At 47.2% G+C, this 14815-nt stretch overlaps 1 protein-coding gene across 6 annotated transcripts in view; it reads left to right on the top strand.

Moving 5' to 3' along the window:
- The window catches only part of FGD3 (FYVE, RhoGEF and PH domain containing 3), a 123530-nt gene extending 111694 nt beyond the window's left edge, over positions 1–11836 (top strand). For 2 of the 6 annotated variants that reach the window (XM_054162154.1, XM_054162172.1), the window contains exons 17-19: positions 964–1116; positions 3408–3548; positions 10398–11836. In XM_054162154.1, the coding sequence (XP_054018129.1) occupies positions 964–1116; positions 3408–3548; positions 10398–10622 (519 nt within the window). In that variant the 3' untranslated portion in view covers positions 10623–11836. Of the gene's footprint in view, positions 1–963; positions 1117–3407; positions 3549–3823; positions 4074–6660; positions 7656–10397 lie in introns of those variants that run through there. The other 4 variants (XR_008462273.1, XR_008462272.1, XR_008462271.1 and 1 more) reach the window with 4 other exon arrangements.
- The last annotated feature ends 2979 nt before the right edge of the window (positions 11837–14815 follow it).

The following is a 14815-nucleotide window of genomic DNA, read 5'->3' as shown; positions in this document are numbered from 1 at the left end:
TTCCTTCCGTGGACAGAGAGGTAAGAAGAATTGCATTATTAATAATGAACTGTTAAAGGGCTGTTGGCTTGGTGATGTTTTGTGATGGGCAATGGCATTCAAATTACAGGAGCTGGTTTGTCTCAAGGACAGAGGGTCGTGCTACTAAAAATGCCACCTGAGAGTGCTGCTTTGCTTAATGCCTACTGAATGAAGGCAGTTATCTTCCTCTAGTAATTATGAACTGCAGCAAACAATAGCACATACCTATGCCTGGGGGCTGTTCCTGCTGTGCCACTGGGCAGTAAACCCACAAGGGGTGTGAGACTGGGCTGGCTGCCCTGCCTTGCAGCAGCAGGGCAGTTGCTTTCCCTGAAGCAGCTGTGCAGCAGCAAGTAGGAGAGACAGATTTTAAGCATAAAGACAGGTTCCAGAGCTGCAGATCCATCACTCTTCACATGTGCTGGTTTTGTGGTTTTGTGTCACTGTGTGCCCTTGGCAGCTGAGGAAAGGAATGAAAGTTGTTCATTTGGCTTCAGGCAGAGTTGTTAATGGATGGTACATTGGACAATGTTCTTAAAATGGTCAGTAGCATTTGGGTTCTCCATTCTGTCAGGCTGCACTGCCTAGCTGATGAGGAATCAGTAGCCCCCTTTGCTCTGCACATCACCCCCTCCCAGACCATTTCATGGTTGGCATTAAAAAGCACTAATTGCTTGGTCCAATTCAGCCCTGCTTGGCTCCTAAAGGCTTCTAAGAAAAGCAAAGCATTCTTGCATGCTGTTGCTGTATTTCCCAGAAGGCATCAGGTGTCTGCTTGAGTTGGAGGTGTGGGGACACAAGTGTGGCATCACAGATAGGAATGATGGGAAGTGAGGGAGATGTTCTACTGGCCACGCCAGTTTCTGGGTTTTCCTTCAGTAGCAATGGTTCTGTGAGGCCCTGTCTTTGGATGATGGCTAATAAAGCATCTTCCCAATACAGGTGATCTGTGCAAAATGCTCCGAGTTCAAGGCTCTGGCAGACAACAGCCGCCACAATCGCGTGTGCAAGGAGTGCTTTGGGCAGCTACCAGCAAGCCCCTCCAGCCCTGGAGTGGAAGCAGTTGGAGAACAAAAGAAAAGACTGGCTGCAGAGGTACAGTCCTCAGCTGGGGAGTCTTTCATCTGTTAGCTGCCCTTGAGAGTCTCTCTTCTTTATCCATGTGTTTATTTAACTGTTTGGTTATTTTTATGGTGGTGCCCTTCCAGTCCCAGGCTGTGCACAGTAGCTATTGGCAAAGCTTGGTAAAGAGGATGGGGTTATTTGTCATTTGGCACTCCAGATAGAACATAGTTTTGCACTCCTCCTTGTCCTGTCAAAATATGATTGAAACAAATATTGTCTTAGTTGTTTGTGCAAAACCCTGGCAGCCTTCTGAAAGCCTTCACTGAAGATTCACTGAAACTTGCTCAGACCTGCTGCAACTCGGACTCTTTTCTCCAAGATGAACTACCCTGTGTGAGCTGTGGTTCCACCATTGCCACAGATGTCACCAAGCTTTGTGCCAGGACAGTGGCACATCCTACCCTTATTTTTCACAAGAGCAAGACTCCTGGTGGCAAACTGCTCTGTTCATCCCCACCCACAGCTGAACCTTCCCTTACCAATGCTTTTCATAGCCTCAGGGCAGGGCTGAGAGTGCCACTGCTTGCCAGGCTCATCGTGAGGCATTTGAAGAAGAGGGGGTTGTTTATTTCACCTGTGAAATACAGCCAGAAGTCACTGCATGTGTAAAAGGAGATTCATCTCCGTGGGAAGTGGGCCTGGAGGGACATCTTGGAAGAGCTGCTGACACATGGAGAGTTTAGCTTCATTGCAAGTCCTTTTTCCCACTGACCTGCTGACCTACACCATCCTCCTTTGAACACTGCAAGGAAAATTGGGGAACAGTTGCAGCCTATACCGAAAAGGATCTTGCCCTGAAAATCTGGAAGCTATTGGCCTGCCTCCCAGCCTTGTTATATTCCTCATCAGAACCAAACTGTGGATAAGAGCTAGACTGAGCAGGAAACATAGCCCAAGCTCCTGTAAGAAATGCTTTCTTAAATAGTCTTAGATCCTGCCAGGCCCTGCCTTCCAGCATGTCAGATTTGTTTCCAGGCTACTGAAGTGTACCCACGCAGGTAAAATGACACCAGCACAGTGTCCCAAAGTGAATCCAGCTGCTCAGGTGCTTTGTCAGCACATCCAGGATCGCAGAAACACAAAAACAGTTACAAATGCACATTGCCCTGCAATGTGTGCAGAGTGCAGGCAAGATTCTGGATCTGGATCTTGATGCCATCAAAAACTTCAGATCATAGAATTATGAATCACAGAATGGTAGGGGTTGGTAGGGACCTCCAGAGATCATCCAGTCCAACCCCCTGCCAGAGCAGGATCACCCAGGGCAGGGCACACAGGAGTACATTCAGGTGGGTTTGGAATCTCTCCAGAGAAGCAGACTCCACAAACCCCCTGGGCAGCCTGCCCCAGGGCTCCAGCACCCTCACACCAAAGGAGTTTCTCCTTGTGTTGAGGTGGAATCTCCTAGGCTACAGCTTGTACCTATTGTTCCTTGTCCTATCACTGTGCACCACTGAAAAGAGCCTGACCCCTTCATCCCTTAATCTGAAAAGCCAAAGACCAGAGCAGTGAAATGTGACCTATGGCTTTACTTTGGAAAGCAGATTAGAGCAGAAAGCTGTAAAAAAGAAAAACAAGGAAAAGAGTAATTTTTGCATCCTGTGCTCAAGCTTCCAGCCTTCTGCTAAATCTGCAGAGGATCAGGTAAAGTGCAAGAAAATAGGTGTACAGAAAAGGTCAGAGCTGGTCTTTTCCTTTCCCTCCTATTTACATTAAACTTAAGCTTAATAGCAGCTGAAGATACTGCTACTTTACAAATGATATTAGCAGATAGCAGAGATCCCCAGGAGACTTCTCTGAAGTCTAATGTGAACAAGAGATTATTTTTCTTTGCTTTCTAGCAGAAGATAAAACTTATTTTCAATCTTTTTTTCCCCCAGGTGCTCTTTGGTTTGGCTCAGGTCATTCCGCAGCCGTGCACAGCAGTGTCTGTTAATAGACCGTCTGCACTCGTTTGAAATCCTCTCAGTCTACTTTGCTAAGCTGCATCATCTTAATTACTTGGTGGAAGTGGAATTTAACTTCATGTCCCCTGGGACCAGTAATTCAGCATCTGCCTCTTGTACATGGGGTGTGCTGTTTATTGATGTATGCAATAATGGTCACACTTCAGTTATGAGCGGTCCAGTGTTTGCCCTGCAGGGTTATTTGCTTCTGGACACCTTAAATATGTTCTGTACTGAAGTGTTTTGCCCACATTAGCATCAATGGAAACATATCTTTTAAGCTTTCTCTTTTTTTATTTGTTTTCCTTCATCCAGAAGCAAAGCATCTTAGCAGCGGAAAACAGCCTCTTCAGCAGCTACCTCCAGTTCCTTGAAAAAGGGAAGACTTGGTACAAAATGTGGGTGACCATCCCCAAGACTGAACCCCTTGTCCTGTACCTGCAGGGAAGTAGCCAGGTAAGATGACATTCATGAAGGCTAACACACAGTGAATAACCCCCCAAGAATTTAAATAGGTCAGGCTGAGAGGTAGGCCAAAGGGTCTGGCTTGGTTTCAGCCAAAATGAACTTGGTGTTCTGAATACAGCACAAAGCCTGCGAGGAGTCAGCTTGCCTCCATTAGCTGCAGTTACTGCTGACCTGAGCAAATGTCTCAGCTTCATAGCTTTGTCTTCCATTTTTTAACAGAAAGGGACAAAACAAAATAATTTGTTGTGCTTTGATTTTTTCAGAGGTTTCAGACAGGAATATTCAGAGGTGGTGTTACCTTGTGTCAGGGAAAGCACTTCCTGTAAATGGACAGAGCTGCAAAGCCCTCTGGATATTGCAATTGCTGCTTCAAGCTTTGCTTTTCTAAACCCAGTTCTGGGTTAAGAGGATGGAGATGGAAATGTAGATGCTCTTCAGCCTGAAAAATAGAGTGTTTGGTGAAGCTTCATGTCATAGCATCATGTGGGTTTATCTTGACTTGAAATAACTTACTGTGATACAAATTTCCTTTTTTGTTTAAACACATGTGCAGTTGTGCTGAAAGGCAAGATCTGGGAATGTCTCTGTCCAGGACTGGAGCAGGCATGCTTCCATAGTGCTGAAGATAAAGAATGCTCATGCTGGAGTTGCAGCCCTCATCTCTAATTTTGTATTTGCCATTTGACATTTTTATAAACAACTTTGGTTTGTCTCCTGGGTGGGATGGAAGAAGAAATCTGTCATAGTTCAACCTACAATTACCCTGCTGTAATTTTAGCGATATGAAGGGTTTGCTCTTTATTAGCATCAGTTTGTGTGTGTGACTAGCTAGGAGCAGTCTGGGAACTAAATATTACCTCTGATTCTCTGGAGTTATTGAAATAAAGCTCAGCCCATGGCAAGTGCTTCAGCAAGAGCACTTCGAACATCCTTGGAAGGGTAATCATTTGGCTGCTTGTCAGCAGGAACACCTCTGGTTGTAAACAAGTGTATGCTTGAGGGACTGAAAGCTTGAATCTGGAACTCCAGGCTCAGCCTGCTTGGCTTCATCTGGGCTTCAAGCCCCACGGTGGGTAGGCTTCCAGTTCATCTGCCTGGCTTCCCTCTTAGTCAATGTGAGGTGCACGACTGAAATGACAAGTTGAGAAGCAAAAAGCCTCAGACAGCACTAAACCAAATGCAACAAACCCAGTCATTTGGTCTCTCTGGAGTCAAAGTCTGGGGAAAGAAACAAAGTACAAAAAACAAAGCAGAGAGAATGGCTTTGTGATGTGCAAGCTGTTCCTCAGCAAAGTGGAGCCCTGTGTCCCAAGCAGACTGAGCCAGAGCATCTCACACAGGCAAGCTCAGAGCAGGAGAGGGAACTGAGGGAGAGAGGTCTGAATTCCTTGGCCTTGCTTACCTAGAAGCAATGTGTGTCAGCTGAGAAAAGTTGACAAGCAACACCTCTTACATGGTGTGACCTAGACAGAAGATTTCTCATGACACCCAACTGTCACAGGACGGCACAAGTGACAGCCCAGGGGATGGATGTCTGCTCTGTGTAGTGCACAGCTGGATGGTGCTTGACTCTGCAGGCCGCCTCCTGCAAAGCCAGGGTCAGAAGCTGGAGGAGGATCTGTGCTCTAGATGCTGTGTTCTTTGTTTCAGGTCCTGCCAAATTTGTCTTGAACCTCTGTTGATATTATTAGTAAGATCCTGGGGTTTAGGGCAAAAGGGTGCATTTGGCACTGGCTATGATTTGATAGCAGTTAAAGGCAGTGCTTGGTATCCTGAGCTGATTCATGTGGGAGGGAAATCTTGTGTACAGGAGCAGGAAAGCTCCCAGGACAAGGCTGATTTGTCCCACATCAGAAGCAAGCTGGGATTTGCTGTTGGGAATCCCCAGCTGCAGGCCCAGACTATAACCATCAAAAGGGAATCCCTCCTTCCAGAGCCTGCCCTTCCTGCTTGTGTGCTTCTTGTCTGCACCCAACTGAAGGAAAGAATTAGGAAGCAAATCCCATCCCTCGGTTTTAATCTAAAGTTCTTGTTAGTTCTGGTTCCCATAGTACACACTGACTGCTGAGGAAAATCTCTGGAGCTGGTCTCCTGCTGGCAGTTGGGAGCCACTGTGTCTGTGAATGTTATTGCCCTAGGTGCATCCTTGATGCATCTCACAAACCTTCTTAGACCTACAAAGAAGCATTTCAGTGCCTGAAAAAGAGGTGCCCTTCAGGTATAATACTGTCAACAATGGAATTAAAGATCTCAAGACACCGACCAAGTGGAGCATGGTCCTAGGTGTCTGGAAGCTGGGGGATCCTGTTTAACTAGAGCAGAAAGAGTACCTGGGAAGGAGGAGCCAGCCACGCTGGATCTGCAGCTTCGGCTACGGCAGAAGCCCTGACAGCTTTGGTGTCTGACACCCTCAGCAGCCATACAGAAGGGATGCCAGTGCAGCATACAACCCACAGCAAGAAAACTGCTCTTTTGCTTTTGATCCTTGTCTCAGGAGAAGTAATTCATCCCCCAAGTGTGTGCAGTTGAAGTCCTGCTTACTAAGGCTTCATATGAGGATAAAGTTCACAGCTTATTTGGGTGTGGAAAATCAATGTATCTGTCCCCAGGCTGAGACAGCAGTTGTGCAGCTGTTTGTCACGTTTGTCTGAGTGGCATTAGGAGAGTTTGTTTACAGCAAAGACCACCTCAAGCTCAAGGACCAGCTCTTGTACAGAAATTAGTCTGTGTCTCCAAGAGCTCCACTTGGAGCCTCTGCCCCTGTTGGCCTTTCAAACTGCACAGCTACCTCCCCAGCTCTGGCATTGACTTACATCTGATTGAGAAACACAGACCTGAGGAGTCCCAGGAAGCTAGAGAAGTAAGAAGTTTTGAAGAAATACAAAGGGTAGCTCTATTACAGTGAGAGCAAGGCCGGATAATAATTGTCAAGCTTGATCCAAGAGAAATTTTTGCTTTATAAGTTCTGAAAAAAAAAAAATGTCCTTTGTTCTTCATGTGAATGTGATTTACTCCTACAAACAAGGGAGCAGCTCAGCTGGGAGCTGAGCTCAGGGCTTCAGACAAGTGTTTTTGTGGCTTTTTTGTTGACCCTGTTTAGGTGAAGCTTTAAATGGTCCTGCACAAAACTCTGCCTGTCCTTTTTCCTGGCCCTGCAGACCTTTGTCTCTTGGCACACCGTCGCATCACAGGAGTCTGGAATTGGATCGTAAGTGGGCAGAGATTGGAGTTTCAGTGGGAAACCAGAGACTTCTAAGCTTAGTCAAAAGTAGGAGGGGAGGGTTACAGTAGCCCATCAGTGGGTAGCTGTTCTCTGTTTGTTTGTGTAAGGAAGCTTCCATGGTGCAGAGAGGTGTGTGGTGTGAGTGGGATGTCTGCCTGGAGCTGCTGTGAGGTGGAGCTGAGCTGCCTGTTCACAGATCTGGAACACCAGATGTGGTGATGGCTGCAACAAAGCAACACAGAACTGCTGCTCTAATTGCCTAGAGAAAGAACCCTGTAATACTGTGCTGCTTACAGTCAGGAGGAGTGCACAGTGCCACTGATTAGTGACAATATTACACATCCAGTGTGTACCACTCGCTGTCTCAGGAAAATGCAGCTCTTCTCAGCACTGGGGGCTTTGGTCTGATGAAACAATGATCTCGTTCAACCCTGGCACGCTGCATCCAGAGATGGTTTGTAAAAATCCCAATCTAGCCAGTCAAATCCAGCAGGCTGTTAAAAATGGAGTATGAAATCTAGCTCCTGTAAGGCCTGTCAGTCCTGCTGACATGCTTGGAGTGGGGCCCAGGTCCTCGTGGGTGCCCTGGATTTGCTGGGCTCCAGGTAGAAGGGGAAAGGCTCAGTGGCAGAGGGAGTGCAGAGGTGCTGATGGTCCCTCTGAGAGATCTGCTTTGGGGTGTGGTGTGACTCGAGGCTGAGTGCTTCACCTTTATCTGTCAGCAGCACAGCTTATCCAGAGATAATTATAAATCCTTCCTTTTGGATCAGGCAGGTACAGAGAAAGTGGCAAAAGCATCCTATTAAGAAAAGGGAGGAAGGCAGCAGGACCAAAGGCAGTCTGCTTACTTGGCCTGCGTCTACAGACGTTGGGTAGGTGCCACGCGGACATCGCTGTGCTGCTGCACTGCATTCCTTGGCTACCAACAGTGCCATTTGCATTGCTGTGGGCAGCTCCAGCCTCACCTGTGACAAGTGCTGGTACCCCTTTGCCCACAACATGAGCAGTGAAGCAGGTGTGGCGGAGCTTGCATGTGCTCTGGTGTGGTTTGTGTTTGTTGGCTTGCTTCAGCAGTGCCCATCGCAGAGCTGCTCTGCGCCGTGCCGCATGTGCAAGGTCTCCCTGCTTGTGTGGGTGCAGCCGTGGCCTCAGGACCTGGGCATCGTCTGCTGCTGTGGAGACAACTGCTGACACTCAGATAGGAGCTGAATCCTGCAGTCTTTGACCTAAAGCTGCTGTAAGCCTCCCTGGTCTTGGAGCAGATGGACTCTGGCATTTTTGCATACCCATAATAAGCAGTAAATGAAAAGCAGACGCACGGTGCCTGTGTTTTTTGCCCCTGCAGTTAATCTGTGTCTTTGCACTGATGTGAGCAGTTCTGAACCTTGAATTACTTTATTCTGTTACTAAAGTAGATGTTTTGATTATTTTTTTTTGGCTGTTGTTCCAAGAGCTGTGATCCCCTTTCAGATACACCAAGTCTGCATTCGGTATGAGGTGACAAAAGGAAGACTCTTTGTGGGATGTCTTCTGAATGCTGTCAGGAGGCTGCTCTGCAAGCAGCTGCTACAAGAGGCAACAGCATCTTAGAGATACTCAATGCCTGTGTGGTTTAGGCTTAAGTAGGGGACCTGCCTTTGAAATCACTTTTCTGGCATCAGTTGAAATGACTTACTTGGTCATGGCACACCCTGCACCTTTAGATGAGTTGGCTGAAGCTCAAGATGTGACTATTAGAGAGCTATATCTCTCCTTGTGACTTAATCTGGCCTTTAAAGGATGCTCAAAACCCTAAGTTTCATAAAGTCATAGAATAGTTTGGGCTGGAAAGGACTTTAAAAGGACCTAGTTCCAACCCCCCCCCACCATGGGCAGGGATACCTTCTGCTAGACCAGGCTGCCCAAAGCCTCATCCAGCCTGGCCTTGAATGCTTGTAGGGATGAGGCATACACTGCTTCTCTCGGCAACCTCTCCCAGTGCCTCACCACCCTCATGGGAAAAATTTTCTCGCTAGTATCTAATCTAAATCTGTCCTCTTTCAGTTTGAAACCATTAGCCCTTGCCCTATCACTGCACTCCCTGATAAAGACTTCCACCTCATCTTCCTTACAGGCCCCCTTTAAGTACTGTAAGGCTGCTCTAAGGTCTCCCTGAAGTCTTCTCCAGGCTGAACAACCCCAACTCTTTTAGCCTGTCCTCACAGGGGAAGCTGTTTCAGACCACTGATCATCTATGTGGCCTCCTCTGGACCCACTTCAGCAGGTCCTTACTGTGCCGGGGCCCCTAGAGCTGAGCATAGTTCTCCAGGTGAGGTCTCATCAGAATGGAGCAGAGGGACAGAATCCACTCCCCCAGCATGCTGGCTGCACTTCTGTTGGTGCAGCCCAGGATGCCACTGGACTGTGAGTGCACATTGTTGGCTCATACTCAATTTTTTGTCTGCCAACACCTCCCAAGGCTTTCTCCAGAGGGCTACTCCCAGTCCTTTCATCACCTAGCCTTTATTTGTGCTTGGGATTGCCCCAGCCCAGGCAGAGCCCCGTGCACATGGTGTTGTTGAACTTGATGAAGTTTGCATAGTCCACCTCTCCAGCCTGTATAGGTCCCTCTGGACCCCTTCCCTCCAGCGTGTTGACCACACCGCACAGCTTAGTGTCAGCAGCAGACTTGCTGAGGGTGCCTCAGTCCTGCTGCCCATGTCACTGACAAGGCTGTGAAACAATATCAGTCCTGGTCCTGCCCCCTGAGGAGCACCACTAGGCACACTCAGACATTGAGACATTGAGCACAGCTCTAAGTGGGACCATCCAGCCAATTCCTGCCCCAGCAAGGGGTCCACCCCTCCAAAGTAACCTCCATTTGGTTGTTTTTTCTAACTTCTTGACAGCTCTGAAGAGCATCATGAACAACACAAGACCTTCTGAGAGGATTCACTGATTGATTTAAAATCTGACATTCTCTATGATGTCAAAGTCCTTTCTTGGGCAGTAGTCTCTCATAAATGAGCTCTACTTACTTGTCTCCTTCTAACCAATCTTGAATCCATCCCATGAGGTTCAAAAGGGACTGCATCTCATTGCCTGTAGCTCATGTAACAGACAAGGTGGGTGAGTCCTGTGAAATGACACAAAGCTCCCCAGCCACACCGCTGCGGGCTCAATGCTCTTGCCGCAAGGGAGGATCTGGTGGCTGAGGAGAGCAAAGCAGCAAGCAGCAGTTTTCTCCTCGTGGGCAGCTGAGCAGCACTGCAGTTCCAAAGGAGGAGCTGAGTGCGGGTGTGCCCCGGGGCTGTGCTCCCACACATGGCTCTGGGCAGGAGGGGCAGGCTGTGGCTCTGGCACTCAGGGGCCAGCAGCACACTCTGAGACTCCATCTTGCTGAGAGCTGTGGTGCGGCTGCCTGGCCTGGGTGTCTGGTGGTCACACCTTGGATGTAGGGTAATGCATCTCCAGTCAGCGCTCACTACTTCAGAGTGAGTTCTGAACTGTTTGAAACAGGTATTTCTTTAACCCCCTTGAGAGGAAATCTTTCTTCCCAGCACAGTGCAGCCCTGGTGCTTCCACTTCCAAGAGCATCTGTGGCTGAATGTTTACATCTGCTCTTTCTCCTTTAGGACAGCCGAAGCCCGCGCCCCATCCCGTTGCCTGGGTATGAAGTCAGCTTGCCAGGCTCTGGTGAGAAGTTCGAAGTGAAGCATGTCTTTAAGCTTCACCAGTCCCAGCAAACACTTTATTTCAGTGCAGAAGATGAAGAGCTGCAGATCAAATGGATGGAAGTTCTCACCAAAGCGGCCAAAGGGGAAACTGAAGATACAGCTGAAGGGCTTGGCAACCCGTAGAGCGAGTTCCATTTCATTTCTTTCCTACATGCTATAAACCATCACTTGAATTTGGTATTCATGGCACTTTGAAATCTGTATGGCTTTATATTTTCATGTGTCTGCATAGAAAACTCAGTGGTTTCTCTTCTTTCGTTGTACATTGCTCACCTAGAGTAGATCCTTGGCAGATGTTAAAGGCAAAGGTAGTTAGAGTTGTTGGTGATGTAGATGCTGGTTTCAAAACAAAAGACAAGGAGAAAAGCATTAATTGTATCAAAGGCTATGGAAAACCATCGGTCTCTTTTTTCCCCTCAATGTATATTTTCCAGTCCTTTTGGGTTGTTGTTCAGTGCAAGATGTGTATAGTCTGTGATTAGCTCTATAAATGCTGCCTTTTAAATTAAATGTTGTAAAGGCTTGTGCTGGCCACTGACATTCCGTCCTCCCCCCGGTGAAAGGTCTTTGTGAAGTGTGAGCAACGTGCTGAGTATTTCCCTTTTGCTGAAACCCTCTCTAAGCTATCTGAAGACGACCTTTTCACGAGACAAATGCTGTAGAAGGGACTTCTAGACACAACTGCCAGGAGTGCAGAACACAAGCTGAAGAAGCCTCGTTGATTTTACACACTTATAAGAGAGTTTTGTTTTCCTTTGCCACCCATCCCTTCCTTTCTTCTCTCTGAACCCACGTGGATGTAAGTGAACACTCTTTATACTGCAGACTGGGCTGTGATCAATAAACAAGAGCGTTTTTAGTACCCACAGGACCACAAGGTGACGTTTTTGTTGCATTGGTTAATTTAAAAGTGACCTAGGGTTTATTTATATCATTTGTAAATATTGTTTCCTAAGTATTTTAAGGGTTTTTTTTTTAACTGATCTCAGCTAATTCACAGGATTTAGTGCATAGAATAAGAGATATTTGTATGAACTGAATATGTAATTTAACTTTCTTGTTCACCTGTATTTGTCTTATTTTCAGCCTTAAGTACTTTTCTATTTAAATAAAAGTCCATGCAGTTAAATCCTGGGCCAGGTTTCCAAGGCACAGCAAAGTTAAATCCTGGGCCAGGTTTCCAAGGCACAGCAAGCTTTAGGTCAACATTTAATATAGGGCTGGTTTTTAAAAAACCAAACACCACCAACAAACCAAACCCAAGAGAGTAAAACAAAAAAAGGCATGTCTGTTGCTAGCAGTAGTAAGCATGTAGTACTGTTAAAAGTGAAATAAAAGCTGTCACACTACTGTGTTTTTAAATGGTTTGGTTTAACTTTTGTTTCCTCTTCAGCCTTCTCCATTTTCTGGTGTAGGTGGGAAACGTGAGCTGCTCCACACAGCCAGAGCCTGTTAGGGATGTTGGATTTGCAGCAGAGCGTTTTCCTTACCTGCAGAGAAGAATTTGAGTTCTCCCTTGACTGGGGGTTGAGGTTTCACATTGGTCTGGCAAATCACACACTTGAAGTCCATGATGCTGAGCATTAGAAGCCACGTGCTTAGTCAGCTGTGGCAATGTTTAATAGCATACCAGGTTGGAAGGGACCTCAAGGGTCATCCAGTCCAACCTTCCAGGCTAAGAACAGAGTTGAAAGGAGCTGGCCCAGCACTCTGGCAAGCTGGGCCTTGAAACTGCCTCACACAGGGGAATCCACTACCTGCCTTGGGAGTTTATTCCAATGTCTAAGAGTATGAATGGTGAAAAAAACATTTTTCTACCATCCAGTGGGAATCTCCCCAGCAGCATCACCCTTGGTCTTTGCCATGGGACTCCTTGTTCAGAGGGAGTCTCCCTCCTCATGACAGCCACCCTTCATGTGCTTGTACAGGATTATGAGGTCTCCTCTAAGCCTCTTCTTCTGGCTGAACACCCCCAGCTCTCTCAGCCTTCCCTCCCATGGCAGGGCTGCCAGGCCTCTGATCATTCTCCTGATCCTTCTCTGGACCCTTTCCAGCCTGTCCACATCCTTCTTGTACAGCAGGGACTGTACAGCACAGTGCTCAAGGTGCAGCCTACTCAGCACTGAGCAGAGTGAGACAATGACATCTTTATCCCTGCCTGTGACACCCTGATTGACGCAAACTGGCATCCTGTTGGCTACCTTTGCCCCTGCAGCTCACTGTTGGCTCATCTTGAGCCTTTTGTCCACCAAGTCCCCCACCTCCCTCTCCCCAGTGCTTGCATCTTCCCTCTCCTCTCAATTCAGTTAGCAGCAGTTCTTATCGCCAATGAGAAATCATTCTTTTCAGGTTGTGTTTCCACCCCCAGGCTCCCCTGGACAGGTGATGATGTGGAATGCTTGCCTTGAGATGGACTCCTTTTGGAACATTTCTGCTTCAGGAGTGTTGCCCTTTCTGGCTGTGTGTTTTTTGTGGTGTTAAATTGTTACCTTTCCCCATTATTATTACTCCTGGGTTTGGTTCTTTTCTTTCTCAAGAGAGAAATGGGAAGGGAAAACGGTAGTTCAAAACAACCTTTAATGCACCTGAATACAGCTTTCAGTTTTATGAAGCCAGGAGAAAACTTATGCACTCTTTATGTAGTTGTTGTTCTCTGGTTTGGGTGTGATACTGCATGAAAATGTGCTGCCTAGAGCCTGAAATGGAACAGCTAATGGTGCTACAATCTGGGCTGCTGGTACAAACTGGGATCTCAGTCCCTCAGCCACAGGCAGCAGTGGGAGTGTTGTCCTCACCAGTGGTACTTCTCCAGCCAGCAGTGTCCTCTCCTTCCAAGCCTGATCTAGCTCCTGGCGAAGCTGAAGGAACGGTCTCCATTGGCCACAACTGGAGCTGCCTCCTTTTTGAGGCATCCTTCAGGCTTTGGATTTGTCTTCCCTGTCCTTGGGATACATGTGTGTCCTTTACATAAATCAAGGCTGAGAACATGATTCTGGGAGAAGAACTCAATGCATCTGAATGTACTTCAGACTCCCTTGAATCCTGATGAATTCACATCTCCTGCCATGTCAAAGAACAGAATTAGGAACAGAAAAGAAGTCCTGAGAGGACGGCAGTTGAGTTCTCATGATGATAAACAGGCATGCCAGAACTGCAGCCAGCTAAGCCAAGCAGGGTCCCTGAGCTTTCAAAATCTGCATTCTCCCCATTTAGTTTTATAGCTGTGCACTCAAATTCTAACCTTCACTTGCTCCTTGGATGGCAAATTGATGGGCTTGGGACTGCTCTGGGGAAAGCACTGATAAATGTTTCCTCTCATCTTGTGCACTTCCCTAGGCACAGGGCTGATTGCTGACGGAATCAGGGTGCTGTAGTCAGTCTCATTGGTATTCAGTGCTGATGAAGCTGGAGTATTTCATGTAAATGACATACTGAAAGAAGAGCTGCAGCTGGGAAGCTCCCGGTGCTAGTGGGCAGGAGGGAGTGATCAGTGCTGCAAAGCAGAAGGTCCTGCGTGTGGAATACCTGCACTGCTGTCCCCAGAGCAATGCAGCCCTGAGTGCAGTCCTGGGCAGTGCTGGAGTGCTGTGAGAAACAGCTCAGATAAACTGCACAGGCATTTGGCTGTGCACAGCTCACTGGTTAGTTTTAACCTTTTGCTTCTTGTACTATAATTTCTGTCTGTGACATCTAACAGATGTGTGCTTTCTCCCACAGGTCACTACCTGTGCAGAAGAGTATATATAGTTTCAGCTCTTGTAGTCATGTGGAACAGACAAGGATAGAACAGAGACCTCCCAAGGCTTTTTCCGATCATTTGATTTGTTGAATTCGCATAGTTTGGGGAAATAATTTGGCAGTGGAGGCCTCTTGTGCAAACAGGAGTTTCAAGAACCCAGAGGTGCATCTGATGTGTCTCCAAGGGCCACAGGAAGTAAAAGGAGAGGTTTCTTGTCTGTGAAGCTTTGGTGCTTCAGCTGTCCTTCCAGTACATCAGTTACATGGATGGCTCAGATAGAGGTGGCTGAGTACCTGGGAGGAGAGGGAGTTAAGTGTCAGGATTGTTTCTGAGTGTTATAGGAAAGGAGATCTCTTCTTTCTTTTACAGGGCACTGGAGTTTCAGCATGTTGGCTGTTAATGGAGAAGAACTTCAGTTGAATGACAAAGCCCAAAGTGTTCCTTTACTTTTGTGGTTTTGATCAAACCTGCAGTGATCAGTGATGAGTCATGTTCAGCTTGATGAGGAAATTAATGGAAATCCCAACAGCTTAAAGAGACTTTGTGTCCCTGTGTCTGTACCAGGCATGCTGTGTTG

Source organism: Dryobates pubescens, chromosome 1 (assembly GCF_014839835.1).
Source record: "Dryobates pubescens isolate bDryPub1 chromosome 1, bDryPub1.pri, whole genome shotgun sequence".
In the NCBI taxonomy this organism is placed as follows: Eukaryota; Metazoa; Chordata; class Aves; order Piciformes; family Picidae; genus Dryobates; species Dryobates pubescens.
The sequence above is the reverse complement of the archived record's forward strand: the minus strand, read 5'-3'. Positions and strand labels throughout refer to the sequence as shown.